Genomic DNA, 19,317 nt, shown 5'->3' with positions numbered 1-19,317 from the left:
TTAAGGAGAACCCCAAGGCATTCTATGAGTATGTGAAGAATAGGAGGATGACGAGAACGAAGGTGGGACTGCTAAAGGATAAATAGGGCAACATGTGCCTGGAAGTGGAGGAGGTTGGGGAGGTCCTAAATGAATACTTTGCTTCAGTATTCACAAGTGAAAAGGATCTTGATCAGGATGAGGTCGAAGAAGAGCGGGCCTGTGTGCTGAACAATGTGGAGATTAAGGAAGAGGAAGTGCCAGATCTTCTTAAAAACATTAAGATTGATAAATCCCCAGGGCCGGATATGATACACCCCAGGTTGTTGTGGGAATTGAGAGAAGAGATCGCAGGAGCATTAGCTATAATCTTTGAATCCTCTTTGGCTGCAGGGGGAGTGCCGGAGGACTGGAGAATGACAAATGTAGTTCCCTTGTTTAAAAAAAGTAATAGGGAGAAACCTGGGAATTATAGACTGGTGAGTCTTATGTCAGTGGTATGCTAATTACTGGAAAGGATTCTTGATAGGATCTACGAGCATTTGGAGAAGTACAGTCTACTCATGGATAGTCAACATGGCTTTGTGAAGGGAAGATCGTGCCTCATGAGCCTGATTGAGTTTTTTGAAGATGTAACAAAAGAAATTGATGAGGGTAGGGCAGTGGATCTGGTCTACATGGACTTTAGCAAAGCATTTGACAAGGTCCCTCATGAGAGACTCATCCAGAAAGTCATGAGGCATGGGATAAGTGGAACCTTGGCTGTTTGGATAAAAAATTGGCTTAAAGGAAGAAAGCAGAGGGTAGTTGTGGAAGGAAAGTTTTCTGCCTGGAGGTCGGTGACTAGTGGAGTGCCGCAAAGATCTGGGACCCCTGCTATTTGTGATTTTTATAAATGACCTGGATGTAGAGGCGAAAGGATGGGTGAGTAATTTTGCGGATGACACGAAGATTGGAGGAGTTGTGGATGGAGCTGTAGGTTGTCAACGTTACAAGAGGATATAGACAGGCTGCAGAGTTGGGCAGAAAAATGGCAGATGGAGTTCAATCCGGACAAGTGTGAGGTGATGCATTTTGGAAGGACAAACCAGAAGACTGAGTACAGGATTAATGGTCAGTTACTTAAGAGTGTGGATGAACAAAGGGACCTTGTGGTTCAGATCCACATGTCCCTCAAGGTCTCTGCACAGGTTGATAGGGTAGTTAAGAAGGCCTATGGGATGCTAGGCTACATTAACGGGGATTGAGTTCAAGAGTAGAGAGGTCATGTTGCAACTCTACAAATCTCTGGTGAGACCACACAGAGTATTGTGTTCAATTCTGGTTACCTCATTATAGGAAGGATGTGGAAGCTATGGAGAGGGTGCAGAGGAGATTTACCAGGTTGTTGCTTGGTTTGGAGAACAAGTCATATGAAGCAAGGTTAGCAGAGCTGGGACTTTTCTCTTTGGAGCATAGAAAAATGAGAGGGGACTTTATAGAGGTCTACAAGATTATGAGAGGCATAGATAAGGTGGATAATCAGTACCTGTTTCCCAGGGCACCAATAGCAAACACCAGAGGGCATATGTACAAAATTAAGGGAGGGAAGTTTAGGGGAGACATCAGGGGTAAGTTTTTTATACAAAGGGTTGTGAGTGCCTGGAATGACTTGCCGGGGATGGTGGTGGAGGCTAAAACATTAGGGATATTTAAGTGCCTCTTGAACAGGCACATGAATGAAAGAAAAATGGAGGGTTATGTGGTAGTGTGGGTTTAGTACTTTTTTTTAAGGATTATATGGGTCGGCACAACACGGAGGGCTGAAGGGCCTGTACTGTGCTGTAGTGTTCTATGGTTCCAAGGCAGCTGAAGCCTGTCAATATCGTTCCCTGTGGTGACTATAGGGAGTCCATCTGAGAGTACTGGTATGAATTTGTCTCCTTTGTTGAAGACTGTTTGTACAGCACTATCCTAGAATGATGACAAATATGCTTCCCCTTTAATTTGAAACATTAATTTGTGAGGTTAAATTTACAAAAATACATCAACTACAAGCCTGGATATTCAGTTAACCACATGGCAATGTCATGTGGTGATGAATATGGAACTTGGCTCAAAAAGAAGCATAACTAGACATGAAATATTTCTGGATTAGAAGTATGTTCAGGTTGAACAGGAATAAAAAAAGGTGTGGCTGAATAGACCAAAGAGAATATTGCAAGTGGGAGAGAGAGTTAGTCACAAGGGTAACAGATGATTAGAATCAGTTTAATATCAAGGGCATATGTTGCAAAATTTGTTGTTTTGCAGCAGCAGTACATTGCAATACTTCATGATAAAAACTATACATTACAATAAAAGTATATACTGTACAGGGTGTCCAGAAAGGGGTAACACTTCTAGTGAAGTGGCTTGCTATGTCCATCCTGGGGCAGCTCACTCACCTTTAGACCCCACCGGGCACTCAACATAGTTCCAAGTAGCTGTCCGCATATGGCAGCAGCCACTCCATGATATTCCGCTTTGACAGGCAGTCTAAACCAAGAGAGGGTAGTCGTTGGGCCTCATACCCCAGTAAGGCAGGGACATTCCTGTGAAGCATGTCCTAGCATGGGAAGGGAGCTCCAGTGGACTGGGCAGGTAAGATTTACTGTGAGATTCAAAGATCAAGAAGGAGATTCTGCAACACTCTGTGGAAAGCAAAGGGCATAACAAGGCACAAAAGACATCCACTGCTGCCAAGGAAGACCCCAGTCAGTGACACTTGTTCGTACCACTGGACCCTGACTTCTGAGGTTGAGATAGTGGAACTGCCCCAGTGCAACGGCTTTCCACTTTAGAATCACTCCCGCACAGGTCTCCTGTCATTGTCAGACATGACTGACAAACACCACCCGATATACTGTATAAAAATAAATTAAATAAGTGGTGCAAAAAGAGAGCAAAGAAAGAAAAAATACTATGGAAGTGTACATGGGTTTATTATCCATTCAGAAATATGATGGTGGAGGGGAAAAAAGCTGTTTCTGAAATGTTAAGTGTGTGACTTTAGGCTCCTGTACCTCCACCTTGATGGTAGTAATGAGAAGAGGACCCGCCTTTTTGAGGCATTGCTTTTGAAAGTACCCTCTATGGTGTGAGTCTAGTGCCCATGATCAAGCTAACTGAGTTTACGACTTCCTGCAGCCCTTTCTGATCCTGTGCAGTGGCCCCTTCATACTAGATGGAACCATTTAGAATGGTCTCCATGCTCCATCTGTAGAAATCTGTGTGTCTTTGGCATCATACTAAAACTCTGAATGAAATATAGCCTCTGTCAAGGCTTTGTACTGCATCAATATGTTGGGCACATGATAGATCTTTGAAGATGTTGACACTGTTCACTCTTTCCATTTCCGATCCCTTGATGAGGCCTGGTGTGCGTTCCCTCTGCTTACTTTTCCTGAAGTCCACAATCAATTCCTTTGCCTTAATAACATTGAGTGCAAGGTTGTAGCTGCAACACCTCTCCACCAGCTGATCTATCTCACTCCTGTAGGCTTCCTCGGCATCTGAAAATTTGGCAACTCTAGTTGTGTTGTCAGCAAGTTTATAGATGCCATTTGAGCTGTGCCTAGCCACACATTTGTGGACATAGAGAGAGCAGAGCAGTGGGCGAAGCATGAATCCCTGAGATGCATCTCTGCTGATTGTCAGACTTAATTTCTGATCTGCACAGACTGTAGTCTCCTGGTGAGGAAGTCAAGGATGCTGTTGCAGAGAGAGGTACTGAGGACCAGGTTTTAGAGTTTTAAAAAATTAAAATGGATGCTATGATTCTGTTCAGTTAGAGCTAAGAAACAGAAGAGGGAACATTGCGCTGCTGTTTGTAATCTGCAGGTCACCAATGGGTGGGGCAGACATAGAAGAGCAAAACACAGCTATTATGGAGAGGTGCCAATCTGTTGAGCAGCTGTAATAGGGGACTAATTATCTCAGAGGATGAAGATACTACATCCTTCAATTTTTAGACTGGAATGTTACTGACACAATGAGGAAGGAGACATTGCTGGATGTGGTGAATGGTAAACAAGAGAAAATCTGCAAATTAACACACACAAAATGCTGAAGGCCAAGTCAGAAGGCCAGGCAGCAGCTATGAAAAAGAGTGAGCAGTTGATGTTTTGGGCTGAAACCCTTCATCATGTGCTCTTGGTCTGGAGCAAGTTGGAGCCCTTTTTTAAAAATCTGTGTTGGTAATTTAAACTTGGGGATGCAAGACATACAGTGCCTATAAAGAGTATTTACCACCCCCCCAAGAAGTTTTCATGTTTTATTGTTTTACAACATTGAATCACAGTGGATTTAATTTGGCTTTTTTGACACTGATCAACAGAAGATTTTTTTTGTGTCAAAGTAAAAACAGATCTCTACAAAGTGATCTAAATTAATTACAAATCTAAAACACAAAATAATTAATTACGTAAGTATTCATTCCCCCCCCCTTTAATATGACACACCAGTTCATCACTGTTGCAGCCAATTGGTTTCATAAGTCAGATAATTAGTTAAATAGAGATCTGTTTTTGGAGACCTGTTTGCAGTCAAGGTGTTTCTATTAATGGTAAACATGCACCTGTATCTGGAAGGTTCAACTGCCGGTGAGTCAGTATTCTGGCAAAAACTACACCATGAAGTCAAAAGAACACTCCATGCAACTCCATGAAAAGTTTATCGAAAAGCACAAGTCAGGAGATGGATACATGAAAATTTCCAAGTCACTAAATATCCCTTAGAGTACAGTTAAGTCAATCATCCAGAAATGGAAAGAATATGACACCGCTGTAAATCTGCCTAGAGCAGGCAGTCCTCAAAAACTGAGTGACCATGCAAGAAGGGGACTAGTGAGGGAGGCCACCAAGAGACCTATGACACCTGTTACAAGCTTCAGTGGCTGAGACTGAAGAGACTGCGCATACAACCACTGTTGCCTGGGTACTTCACCAGTCACAATTTAATGGGAAATTGGTAAAGGGAAAGCTATTGTTGGAAAAAACTTCACTTGAAATCTTGGCTAGAGTTTTCCAGAATGCATGTGGGAGACTGAAGTCAGCTGGAAGAACTGTCTGTGGTTTGATTAAACCAAAATTGAGCTTTAAGGCCATCAGACTAAATGCTATGTTTGGCATAAGCCAAGTACCTAACATCATCAAAAATGCACCATCCCTACTGTGAAACATGGTGTTGGCTGCATCATAACATGGGGATGCCTCACTGTAGCAGGCCCTTGAGGGCTTGTGAAAGTAGAGGGTAAAATGAATGCAGCAGAATACAGTATAGGGAAATCCTGGAGGAAAGCCTGATGCAGTCTACAAGAGAAGTGTGACTCGGGAGAAGATTTCTTTTCCAGCAAGACAATGAACTCAAGCATAAAGCCAAAGCTACACAGGAATGGCTTAAAAAGTTAATGTCCTGGAATGGCCAAGTCAGCACTGAGACCTCAATCCAATTGAGAATTTGCGGCTGGACTTGAAAAAGACTCACAATTCCCATCAAATCTGACAGAGCTCCAACTACCTGTTTCTGGCTGTACTGTACTATTCCATGAAACTTAGTAGATCAGGCAGCATCTATAGAGAGAATTGAGCAGCTAATGTATCTATCAGCTTTATCTGGACTGAAAGATAGAGGGGAGACTGCTATCTCCCATGGGCTAACCCATGGAGTTCTTCTAGCATTTGGCTTGTTGCTCCGGATTCCATCATCTGCAGGCTCTTTTATCTCTATGTAATTCTTCATGTGTTCTATGACAATGTAATTGCATTAATGCTGTCTATCGCAAGTCAGGAGGTGCCAGAAACCATTTTTATTGAAATGGACCATATCAGCTTTGGCACATACACAAGGAGGAGACAACCTATTGGGCTGCAAATGAAATGCCCAGTTGCCTATTGCAATAATAAGCCAAGAGGTTCGCATTCAGTTTGTTTTTGTCACCTATGGCAAGATACATTGTAAAGCTTTGCTTGTATGCTACTCAGGCAGATCATGGGATCTATTCACAGATGTTGGTGGCATCCGTGATATGTTTAGCAGTGAGTGTCTATTCATAGGAACTTCCCAACTAGTGTCATCAGCTCCTGACGTTGCTAATTCAAATGGATCTTTTCATTGTGGGTAGGAAAATGGTTTAGATATAAAATAGCATATAAACATTTAACTGACGACAATTTGCAAATGATTTCATTTGATAACGGAAAGGGAAGTAGATTTTCAGCGCCACTTAGATCTCCCTCTTTAACCGAAGGTGGGGGATGGGGGGCAATGGAATAGATCGTGTAATGCGTAGAGGAGAATGACGATCGGAGACATCAAACCAAGAAACCCTCCAAGATGCAAAGACAGGATCTCCGAACGATCCGGCTATCACTTCCTCTGCCAGTCTGTGCAAGTTCAGACATAGCGAATCGCAGCAGGGTTGCCAAGTCATGTGACGACGATTGCCATTAGCGATCAGCTGATTAAAGAAAGAAGCAGGAACATGAGATCGAGCGTGGGACTTTTCATGGCTATTAGTCTCTGTTTGTATTCACCAGTAAGTATTTCTTTTTGCATTCTGCACGAAAGTCGATGACCTGGCCGAATCAGACAGACAGTGAGATATCGTCAGACCAGCGAGGGGAATACGTATCTTTCATACTCTTTCGGGAAGCAGTTTGCATCTCTCTCCCTGCAAGAAGTAATATATTACATCGCCTATTTCTGCCTCGGACAGCAAGGTCTCTCACCCTCCGAATCATGTAGCAAAATCTTTTTTTGTCTCTATCCCTGGAGATTCCCAGCAACTTTCCTCACTGCATTAGTACACATTTTCCATAACTGAATCAGGAAGCAAGTAATCTGAGTTATGTTAATAGACACTAAACCGGGCACCAGCTTCCCTTGTTTGCAAATTGCCTCTCCCACTGTCTGCGATAGGCATCATGTTTGTCTTGAGTAAGAACAGAAAATGCTTTATCCTCTGGTAAGGCAGAGAACGTGGAAGGAGTTAGAGGGTTTGCATTTCTGAGTCCTGAAGTTTTGAGATAAACAGACTTTGCTATCCAGAAAAAAAAAGACGATCAGTGATGGGATGGAAGACATGAATAAATTGAATGATCATACAAGGTGACAAGTTGGTAAAGGGACAACTAGCAATGATTCTGCAGATGCTGGAAATCTTGCGAGACACACAAAATGCTGCAGGAACTCAGCAGCTTAGGTAGCAACGTGAAGGGTATTTAAACAGGCATTTCAGGCCGATACGCTTTGGGAAATAGGACAAAATTAAATAAACATTGCTGAGAGATGAATAAGGTGCTGAAATACCTTTTATCGAAATTCACTGAATTTTCTGTTGCTGCAGTGTGTTCCCCTTTTCTCCATCAGTATGTGAGCCTCACTCATATTTTTTCTGTTTCAGCAGTTGGTGCTGCTATTAGTGTCTACTTCATTTCTTCTATTGAGCAATGCTTTAGCATTTTCACCTATCTAGTCCTTGCCATTTTGCCTGCCTCAACAATTTTAATGTCACCTCTTTCTATTTCTAATGTCGTGTACACCATTCAAAAGTTCCATTTTGCATTCCTCTAAATTGTGGAGATCAAATGCTGTTACAGTGGTAATTTTTCTGAATACTTTTGTGTGGTTTGCAAGTATGGTTCTGAATATTGTTTAGCAACAACTCATCTTCTGATCACCTTTAGTTCTAAAGACAATTCACTGTCGAGAAATGTGATTTAAAAAAAAACACAGGTGTTGCTGTTTCCAGTGATTTCTCTATTGATGTCAGAGTTTTCAATGGCTGCTTTTGCTCATTTCTATTCTTTTGTTGCCTGAAACAAAAAAAAACCCACAAAATACTGGCAGCACAGCATCAGTGGACCCTAACAGTCGTGTCATCTGTCTTAATAATAAAAAAAAACTAAGTTGGTGTCCCTTTCCATGAAGTGGATTTTAAAATTGTCCCCTTGTGTAAGGCTTTCCATCCCTGGGCTGGAATGCTTTGTCTACTTTGAAGCTTGTGCTTCATTAGATTATTGTGTGGCTGCTTTTATAGCTTTAGCCTTGGTCTGGGAGCCAGCCTAATGAGCACATGCGATTTCTGGCTATGAACTTTAAGCTAAATGAATGTCCATGATGGAGGACAATTATTTAAGCTTTATTTTACTTCAGGATAAATTTTGGGGAAAGGGGAGAGTAGGAGCAGAATTAGGCCACTTGACCTACTGAGTTTGCCCCATTATTCTATCATGGCTGGTTTATTATTTCTCTCAACCCCATTCTCCTGCCTTCTCTCTGTAATCTTTAACATCCTTGCTAATCAAGAACCTATCAACCTCTGCTTTAAACATACCATAGGATATAGGAGCAGAACTAGGCCAATTGGCCCATTGAGTCTGCTCCAGCATTTCATCATCGCTGATCCATTTTCCTTCTCAGCCCTGATCTCCTGCCTTCTCCCCGTGTCCCTTCATGCCCTGACAAATCATGAATCTATCAATCTCTGCCTTAAATATACCCACTGACTTGGCCCCTGTGTCTGTCTGTGGCAATGAATTCCACAGATTCACCACCTTTTTAAACATTTAAAGGGGACCTTTAAATTTTTTACTCAGAGGGTGATGAGCATATGAAACAAGCTTCCAAAGAAAGTGGTAGGGGTGGGTACATTTCTGGCATTTAAAGGACACTTAGACAGATCCATGGATAGGAATGGTTTAGAATGAAATGAGTCAAGTGCAGGTAAATGAGACTACTTAGATAGGTAACTTGGTCATCATGGACAAATTAGGCCATCTAATATTAATCCATTTTATGTTACTAAAAGATTATTAATCTTTTTAGTAACATTACACTGTAAATAATGTGATCTTGAAAAGTAGGCCCCAGAGGATTCATCTTGTCTTTAATGCTTGCAGAGTTCATCAAGAACATTTCAGATTGACTATGACAAAGACTGTTTCCTGAAGGATGGTAAACATTTCCGTTATATTTCGGGAAGCCTGCATTATTCTCGCGTACCTCGATTCTACTGGAAGGACCGCCTGATGAAAATGTACATGGCAGGATTGAATGCAGTTCAAACGTGAGGAAGAAATTTTTTTTTTAACATAGTTGATATTCTGTAGATGTTGGAATTATTATATCTTTGCTGTTCATTCTCAATTACTGCTTCCTATCTCTTGTCTCAACCACTGATCTTTTAGGCAGGGCAAATTGGTTTATTATTGTCACATGTACCAAGGTACAGTGAGAAACTTGTATACTGTTTATACAAATTATTCATTACAATAGCACATTGAGGTAGTGCAAGATCAACAATAACAGAATGCTGAGTAAAATGTTACAATACAGAGTACATGCAGTACAGGTAGAGCTGCAAGGTCACAAGGAGGTAGATTGTGAGGTCAGGAGTCCATGTTATCATACTGGGAGTCATTCACTAGTCTTATAACAGCAGAATAGAAGCTGTCCTTGAGCCTGATGGTACATGTTTTCTGGCTTTTGTATCTTCTGCCCAAATGGAGGGGGAGAAGAGAGAATATCTGGGGTGTGTAGGATTTTTGATTATGTTGGCTGCTTTACCAAGGCACCGAGAGGAGTATGCAGAGCACATGGAGGGGAAGCTGGGTTTCTGTGATGTGCTGAGCTGTGTCCACAGTTCTCTAGTTTCTTGTCACGGGCAGAGCAACTGCCATACCAAGCTGCTATGCTTTTTATGATGCATTGATAAAAACTGTTGAGGGTCAAAGGGGGTGTCTTAAATTTAACATCAAATGGTAAGACCAGTTATTGTTGTAAAGATTGCAATTTGTCTTTTAATTCAGTTCAAGCAGAAAGGGTATTTCCTTCCCGTTGTCATCTGTCAGTGTTTATTTTTTTAACACTTTATATCCAATTATTCCTCTGTTTGGCTTCATAGTAACATAATTCATATGGGGTTAAAACCTGAGCAATCTCAGGGCTGATGCCTTATTTGGGACCTTATGCTGTTAACTTCTGTTGCTACACAGAGACCAAAAAACATTTAGATTATAGAAGGTTATGTGTATTGTTCATAAATTAACATCAGTTGAATTAATTTACTGCAGGTGTGAGCGTGCAGATGTTAGAATGACTTAAAAAAAAATTCTGTTATGTAGCTATGTGCCATGGAATTACCATGAAATTGCGCCAGGAAAATATGACTTCACTGGAGACCGAGATTTAGAAGCCTTTTTAAAGTTGGCCGATGATGTTGGCTTGTTGGTCATCTTACGAGCTGGTCCCTTTATTTGTGCAGAATGGGACATGGTAAGTGCAGTTACTTTCAATTTTGAAATCACCATTTAAATGTGTAAAGCAATTTACTAAACATAGTAGTTTTTTCACTTTTCTAGGGTGGTTTGCCTGCCTGGCTACTGCAGAAAGATTCAATTGTTCTCCGATCTTCAGATCCAGGTAAGATAGCTGTGGTTGATATTCAATACCTTTCATCTTCGTCAAGGTGGGTAGTACTCCCTTGATGCCCTCAAAGCAGCTTTTATTGAAATCATGAATGGCAGAAGTGTTATTGTGACAAAGGGAAATTATCAGTTTGGCTTATCATTAGCTTTTGACATTGATCATATTATTTTTATAGAGTAATATACAGGTTTCCCCCGCTATCCAAAGGTAGAGCGTTCCTAAGAAACCGCTTGTAAACTGAAATGTCATAAAGCGAAGAAGCAATTACCATTAATTTATATGGGAAAATTTTTTGAGTGTTCTCAGACCAAAAAATAACCTACCAAATCATATCAAATAACACATAAAATCTAAATTAACATGAACATATAGTAAAAGCAGGAATGATATGATAAATATTCAGCCTATATAAAGTAGAAATATTTTATGTATGGAGTAGTTTCACTTATTGAAAGTGTAAAGGCAGCGAGCTGAAATCGATTTGGAGAAAAAAACTCAGCTTGTACATGCCTGCGCATGTACAAGCCTATGCACTGACACGTTTGTGCACATGACTGCCCGCACAAGGCTTCACAGTCACTGTAGTCTTTCTCGGGGTAAACACGTGTAATAGCGGGCGTCTTTTTTTCATAAAAGCGAAAATCCTCTTTGGTTAGCGAAATCAGGTACTAATGTAAGTCTTTCGTAACAGCGAGCTGTCGTAAAGCGAACGTTTGAAAAACTGGGGGGGGGGGGGGGTCACCTGTTCCATGGAAACAGGCTTTTCAGCTCATGAATCAAGGAGCAGGAAGGATGGTTTGAGTGTAAATGAGCAGAAGCAGGGTGAATTCTGGCAACAATCCAGAAATAGAAGAAGGGATATTTCAGGCCGAGAACCTCCATCAAGACTGGAGTCGACCTTTTAGGTTGAGACCCTCCAGCATTTTGTGTGTGTTGCTTTAGATTTCCAACATCTGCAGATTTTCTCATGTTAAAGACTTATCAGTAACAAATTGGGGGAAATTTTTGCTTTTCCAGTATTGGAGGTTGGGAAGTGATCTGACAATTTAATGACAAAGAAATAATTATGAGAATTATTGTGCAGGTTTAACTGGTAACAGCAGTTTTTGAGGAAGCCTGACCTTGAATTTAACGTCTGTTCCACCAGATTGAATCTCATGTTACCACAGAGTTTTAATCAGCTTTGTGAACGTTTCAGGATATGGTAGCACATTTTGGGCCAAGATTTTCTTATTCCCTCTTTTAAGGCCTCAAACCTTAAAGGATATCAAGCACAGTCTAACTGCCAAAATATGTCATCGGCAAGAGTTCCAACCACATCAGTTTGAGGAATGACAGTCATTGTTTGCTCACAGATAAGCTAGCCATTAAAAAAGCAGAAGACTTATTATCAAGGTTAATTAAAAGCCCAATCAGAATAAGCATATATATAGTCATGTAGTTGACACATCACATCTTACAATGCCCTCACTGAGAACTGTCCATTCCTTGCAATTTAAAGTGTCTTAGTGCAACCAAAGCTGCTTTTCCTTTGCTCTTTGTCTAGATGAACTCGAGATTATACAAGTAATCTATCATTCCGTACATAATCTATGATGTAGAAGCACCTGAATGATGCACAGAGGGTAGATTTGAACAAATAGGTAGGCAAAGATATGTTCATGATCTAGAAGGAGATGATATGCAGTTAAGTAAGAAGCTGAGTTAGGTTATGAATGACAGCTTAGAGATATTTTTCTAAGGACCAAGAAAAAGACATAGTGGCTACTTTATTAGGTACACCTGTACACCTGCTCGTTTATGCGGATATCTAATCAGCCAATCATGACAGTGACTGAAGGTATAGAAGCATGCAGGCATGGTCAGGAGGTTCAGTTGTTTTTCAGACCTAGCATCAGAATGCAGAAGAAAGGTGATCTAGTGACATTGACCATTAAATGATTGTTGCTGTCAAACAGGGTGGTTTGTGTAGCTCAGAAACTGCTGATCTCCTGGAATTTTCATACACAGTGGACATAGAACAGTACAGCACTGGAACAGGCCCTTCAGCCCACAATGTTGTGCCAAGCCAGCTAAAAAGCAAATCAAAAACACCCAAATGCTAATTCCTCCTGTCTACACAATATCCATATCCCATCATCTTACTCACATTCATGTGCCTATTTAAACATCTATTAAAAGCCTCAAATGTATTTATCTCTGGCTCCATACCAGGCAGCACATGCCAGGCATACACCACCCTTACATCCCCTTTGAAGCAACTCCCCCCCCCCCCCCCCCCCCACCCCGACCTTCAGTGCATGCCCTGTGGTATTGACATTTCAACCCTGGTAAACAGATGCTTAGTGTCTACAATATCTATGCCTTTCATAATCTTATAAATCTTTATCAGATCTCCCCTCAGCTTCTGGAGCTCCAGAGAAAACACTCTAAGTTGATCCAGCCTCTCATGATAGCACATGACCTCTAAACCAGGCAGCATCCTGATAAACCTCTTCTGCACCTTCTCTAAAGCCTTAATAGTGGGGCAATGAGAACTGTATGCAATACTCCAGATGTGACATAACCAGAGTTTTGTAAAGTTGCAACATAACCTTGACTTTTGAACTCAAAGCCTTGACTAATAAAAGCAAGCATTCCATGAGCTGCCTTACCACCATAATGACCTGTGTAGCACTTTCAAGGAGCTATGAACTTGGATCCCAAGATCTCTCTGCACAGCGGCACTTAGAGGATCTTGTCCTTGTATTTGCCTACCAAGGTGCAACACCTCACATTTATCTGGGTTAAACTCCGTTTGTCATTCCTCTGAAACTGATCTATATTGTGCTCTATTCTTTGCCGGTCTTCTATACTATCCACAACTCCACTAATCTTGTTGTCATCTGCAAAGTTGCTAACCCACCCATCTACAATTTCATCCAGTTCATTTACATACATCACAAACAGCAGACGTCCCAGCACAGATCCCGGCTGAACACCACTAATTACAGGCCTCCTGCTTGAGTAAGTCCCTTCAACAACTATCCTCAGCTTGAATAATTTCCTTCAACCACTACCCTTTGTCTTTTATTTGCAAGCCAGTGCTGAATCCAAACAGCCAATTCGCTATGGACCTCATGTATCTTAATCTTCTGGATTAGCTTCCCATGAGGGACTTCATCAAATGCCTTACTAAAATCCAAGTAGATGACATCCACAGCCCTACCTTCATCAATATCTTGCCATCTTTTCAAAAAACTCAATTAAATTGATAAGACACAAAAGCCAAGCTGGCTCTCCCTAATTAGGCCATGGGTTTCCAAATGCTTATATATCCTGTCTCAAAGAATTGTCCAGCAATTTCCCTACTACTGACATGAGCCTCACTGGTCTATAGTTCCCAAGATTTTCCCTTGTTCCCTTCTTAAATAGAGACATAACATTAGCCACACGACAGTCCTCCAGGACCTCACCTGTGCCTAGAGGACATGAAGATACTGGTCAAGGGTCCAGAAATCTTGACCCTTGCCCCCTTCAATAACCTGCGGTAAATCCCATCAGGCCCTGGGATACTCTTTAATACAATCACTTTAATACTCATTAGGAGGCCCAACACTTCCTCCTCCTTGACCCCTAAACACCCTAACATATTTATACACTCAGCACTCCTGGTCCTCCATATCCTTTTTGTTTGATAAATACTGAAGCAAAGTACTCATTAAGTACTTCACTCACATTTTCCACATCCAAGCAAATGTTTCCCCCCCTTTATCCTTGAGTGATCCTACCTTGTCCCTATTTATCCTCTTAATCTTGATGTATGTATGGAATGCTTTGGGATTCACCTTAATCCTACTTGCTAGGGACTTTTCATGACTCCTCCCAGATTTCCTAATTCCCTTCTTTAGTTCTTTTCTGGCTTCTTTATACTCCTGAGGAGCTTTGTTTGATCCCAACTTCCAAAGCTTTACATAATTTTCCTTTTTCTAGTTGACTAAATTAATCACCTCTCCAAGGTTCTCTTATCTTTCCATCCCTGTTCTTCCTTCTAATCAGAACAAACCTGATCTGAACTCTGTGCAATTGGTCTTTAAACACCCTCCACATATCTGATGTGGACTTGCCAGAAAAAAGATGTTCCCAATTAATTCTTCTTAGTTCCTGCTTAATGCTGTCATAATTTGTCCTTCTTCAATTTAAAACTGTCCCACAAGGATCATACCTATTCTTATCTATAGCTATCCTGGAAGTTAAGGATTTGAGATCACGAACTGTGATCCCTAACTGTTCACCCACTGAAAGGTCAGTCACCTGGCCAAGCTTATTACCCGGCACCTGGTTCAGTATGGCCCTTCCTTTCATTGGACTATTCACATATTGATTTAAGAAACCTTCTTGGATACATTTAATAAATTCAGTCCCATCTAAACACCTTACATCAAGAAGGTCCTAGTGTATATTAGGGAAGTTGAAATTCCCCTTGACAACGACCTTATAACTTTTACACATTTCCATAATCTGATCATGTATCTGTTCCTCAATGTCCCGGTGGCTATTAGGAGGCCTGTAGTACAATCCCATAAATGTGATTTCATCCTTCATATTCCTGAGTTCTACCCAAATGGACTCAGTGTCTGAACCCTCCATTATGTCTCCCCTGAGTGCAGTTGTGAGATTGTTCCTGATTAGTAGTGCAACTTACCCCCCCAAACATTTTTTACCTCCTCTGTCCTTACTTTAAAATTCAAAAATTCACCCATTCCTGCCCCTCTCTCAACCAAGTTTCAGTAATGGCCACAACATTGTAGTTTCATGTACTGATCCATGCTCTAAGTTCAATACCTTTACCCATAATACTCCTGACATTAAAATATACCACACTTCACACTATTCGATCCATCATACTGTTATTTCAATTTTGCCTTTCAATACTTTCCCTGACATCAACCTTCCTGTCCGATCCTTCACTTACTGACCCAGTACTTCAGTTCCTAGCCCCCTGCAAAACCAGTTTAAACTCATCCAAGTTTCAACCTCCTGGCCAGGATATTGGTTCCCCTCCAGTTCAAGTGGAATCTGTCCCTCTAATACAGGTCACCCCTTCCCCAGAGAAAGTTCCAATGATCCAACAACTTGAAACCTTGTCCCCTGCACTATCTCCTCAGCCAATCATTCATCCTTGCTATCAGCCCATTCCTATCTGCACTTGATGTTGCAAAAAAATATAGTGAGTGGCAGTTCTATGGGTGAAGACCCCTTATATATGAGAGAGGTCAGAGGAGAATGGCCAGACTGGTTCATGTTGACAGGAAGGTGGTGGTAACTCAAATAACCTCATGTTATAACAATGGTGTGCAGAAGAGCATTTCTGAACACACAATACATTGAACCTGAAACGGATGGGCCTCAGCAGCAGAAGACAATGAAAGTACTCCCAGTTACCACTTTATTATGTACAGGATATACTGAGTGAAGTGGCAACTGCGTGTATATAAACCGAGATTAAAATCTAGCTTTGTGGAGATGATTGGTTGGAATCTGTTTTAGCCCAAGACTATTAGCCCTTAACTGGGCAAAAAATTGTTAATATTTTGAATGTGGATGCAATAATTTCAGGGGGCTATGCAACTGTGTGTGGCGTCATGGGAGCAGAGGTAATTGAACAATTAGTTCCATTATTCTCTTTTTAGATTATCTGAGGTATGTTGACAAATGGATGAGTGTGCTCTTGCCCAAGGTGAAAACATTTCTGTATCAGAATAATGGACCAATCATTACTGTACAGGTATGGAGTGCTTTTTTAAAATTAAAAGTCATGATGGAACTGATTAGACTAGTTAAAGTGGTGAGGGTAATTCTGTTTATTGAATTATCTTTGATTCAACAGTCATCGGGATACAGTATCTGCCATGGAAACAGGCCCTTTGGCCCAACTCATCCAACCAACCAAGGTGCCTAGTTAAGCTAAACCTCTTTGCTGCTTTTGGGCTACACCTCCTTAAAACCTTTCCTATCCATTTGCCTGTCCTAATCTCTTTTTTTTTTAATTAGTTTTTTTATACATTTTCTACATCGCTACAGATAAAAAAAAACCCAGATCAAAATGTAGAACCTTAATACAGTGCAAAAATAAACATACAAAAATAATATAATACAAAAAAAAATTGAGAATGCACCCAAATTGAAGACATGTAAAATTAGTATCCTCTCCAAGCCCCGCAACAAAAAAAAAAACTCCAGACCAACCACAACACAATATAGAGAATATAAATCAGGACATTCAAACCTCCAAAACTGTAAATACACTTAGCAACAGCTATCAATGCCTACTACCAAAATAAAGGAGCTGAAAGCAAGGGACCGAAAAAAAAACCTTAGTTAAGAGGAAGGTTATGAAAGTACTCAATAAAAGGTCCCCAGACCTTATGGAACTTTATATCCGAATTAAGAACTGAATAATGAATTTTTTCAAGGTATAAGCAGGACATAATATCATTAAGCCATTGAGTATGCGTGGGCGGGGCAACATCTCTCCATCTAAGGAGGATTAAACGTCTAGCCAGGAGAAAAGCAAAAGATAATATTCAACATTTAGTCGAACTCAGACGTAAATCTGTCTCAACCAAAAAACCGAACAAAGCAATTAAAGGGTTAGGTTCTAGGTGGTGATTCAGAATATACGATAACGTTATGAAGACATCTTTCCAAAATTTCTCCAAGCTAGGACAAAACCAGTACATATGAATGAGAGATGCCTCGCCCCTTTTGCATTTATCACAAAGAGGACTAATATTAGGGTAAAATCGAGATAGTTTAGATTTAGACATATGGGCTCTATGAACAATCTTAAACTGTAAAAGGCAATGGCGAGCACAAAGAGAGGTTGAATTAACCGATTTGAGAATCGAATCCCAAGTCTCATCAGATAGGGAGATATTTAAATCATGCTCCTAAGCTATTCTAATTTTATCCACAGGGGCACGTTGTAAGGATGCTAATTTATCACAAATAAATGATATTAAACCTTTACCTAGTGGTTTAATAGAAAGAAATAAATCCATAACATTTTTCTCAGGCATTTTAGGGAAGTTGGGAATTAAAGGATTAATAAAGTGATTAATTTGGAGATATCTAAAAAAATGAGCATTGGGCAGATTGAACTTAGCAGAGAGCTGTTGAAAAGATGCGAAGCGATTATCAATAAAAAGATCTTCAAAATGTCTAATGCCCTTCCTATACCAATCATGGAATGCTGAATCATACGTAGTAGGTAAAAAAAGGTGATTATGTAAGATAGGGCTAGAAAAGGAAAAACCATGGAAACCATAAAATTTCCTAAACTAGCTCATATACGCAAAGTGTGTCTAACAAGAGGATTAACAATTAATCTGGACAAACTACCAGGGAGTACAGAGCCAAGAAGTGCAGAAATAGATAAATCTTTAGTGGAACTCAACTCCATTGCCACCCAATTAGGGCACTCGGGTTGGCTATGGAAAAAAGACCAAAAGGTAGCACAACGTATATTGGCTGCCCAATAATATAAATGAAAGTTAGGTAAAGCCATACCACCCTCTTTCTTAGATTTTTGGAGATAAACTTTATTAATTCTAGAGCGCTTATTCTTCCACAGATATGACAAAATAATAGAGTCTAAGGAATCAAAATAAGATTTAGGAATAAAAATTGGGATTGATTGAAATAAATATAAAAGTTTAGGGAGAACATACATTTTAACAACATTGATATGACCTACCAAAGACATAGATAGAGGTGACCATTGTAACAGACTCTGTTTTATAGTATATGAAAGATTGGCAAAATTTTCACAAAAAAGATCTTTAAACTTCCTTGTGACTGTAATCCCAAGATAAGTAAATTGATTATGAACTACTTTAAAAGGGAGATCACGGAATGTTAATTCTTGTGCTTCTTTATTAATTGGGAAAAGTTCACTCTTATGTAAATTAAGTTTATAGCCAGGGAACTGGCTAAACTGATCAAGAAGTGAAAACATTGGAGGTAAGGATGTAGACGGATTTGAAAGAAAAAGTAATAAGTTATCAGCATAAAGAGAAACTTTATGCTCAACAACCCCTCTCCAAATCCTGGTCAATTCAGGATAGTTTCAAAATGCTATTGCCAAAGGTTCTATAGCCAAATCAAAGAGAAAGGGACTTAAAGGGCATCCCTAACAGGTGCCACGTTTGAGGTTAAATAACTGGGATTTCTGAAAGTTAGTCAAAACAGAGGCAGTTGGACACAGATATAGCAATTTGATCCAAGAGATAAAACATTGACCGAAGTCAAATTTTTCTAAAACTGCAAAAAGGTAGTTCCACTCTATACGATCAAATGCTTTCTCTGCATCGAGGGAAATAACACATTCAGAAATCCCTGTTGATGGTGAATATAAAATGTTAAATAAACGCCGAATGTTAAAAAAAGGAAGACGGTTTTTAATAAAACCAGTTTGATCATCAGAAATAATAGAGGGAATAACAGTTCCTAATCTATAAGCCAAAACTTTGGCCAAGATTTTAACATCAACATTAAGCAAAGAAATTGGCCTATACGAGGAACACTCTGTTGGGTCTTTACCCTTTTTTAATAAAAGAATAATAGATGCCTCATTAAAAGAGGGTGGCAATTTACCGTAATTAAACGAGTCAGATAATACTGAGAATAACTGAGGAGAAAGAAGTGAAGAGAATGATTTATAAAATTCTACGGGGAACCCATCAGGTCCAGGAGATTTCCCTGAGGACAATGCAGAAATTGCAAAAGATATTTCTTCAAATGATATAGGTGCATTAAGTTTAGCTTTAAAATCAGATGAAAGCGAAGGAATATTCAGATTATTTAAAAATGATCAACAGAGATATTCTCATTCAGAGATTCAGAGGA

The 19,317-nt window shown here is 40.1% G+C and overlaps 1 protein-coding gene across 1 annotated transcript in view; it reads left to right on the top strand.

Moving 5' to 3' along the window:
* The first annotated feature begins 6,383 nt into the window (after window positions 1-6,383).
* The window catches only part of glb1 (galactosidase, beta 1), a 75,653-nt gene continuing 62,719 nt past the window's right edge, over window positions 6,384-19,317 (top strand). Inside the window, exons 1-5 of the mRNA XM_059945282.1 lie at window positions 6,384-6,535; window positions 8,901-9,067; window positions 10,125-10,275; window positions 10,362-10,422; window positions 16,101-16,195. Coding sequence (XP_059801265.1) covers window positions 6,482-6,535; window positions 8,901-9,067; window positions 10,125-10,275; window positions 10,362-10,422; window positions 16,101-16,195 — 528 coding nt within the window. The 5' untranslated portion in view covers window positions 6,384-6,481. The remainder of the gene's footprint in view (window positions 6,536-8,900; window positions 9,068-10,124; window positions 10,276-10,361; window positions 10,423-16,100; window positions 16,196-19,317) is intronic.

The sequence above is a fragment of the Hypanus sabinus genome, chromosome 20, assembly GCF_030144855.1.
Source record: "Hypanus sabinus isolate sHypSab1 chromosome 20, sHypSab1.hap1, whole genome shotgun sequence".
NCBI classification, from domain to species: Eukaryota; Metazoa; Chordata; class Chondrichthyes; order Myliobatiformes; family Dasyatidae; genus Hypanus; species Hypanus sabinus.
Note: the sequence above shows the minus strand (reverse complement) of the source record. Positions and strands in the feature narration are given on the sequence as shown.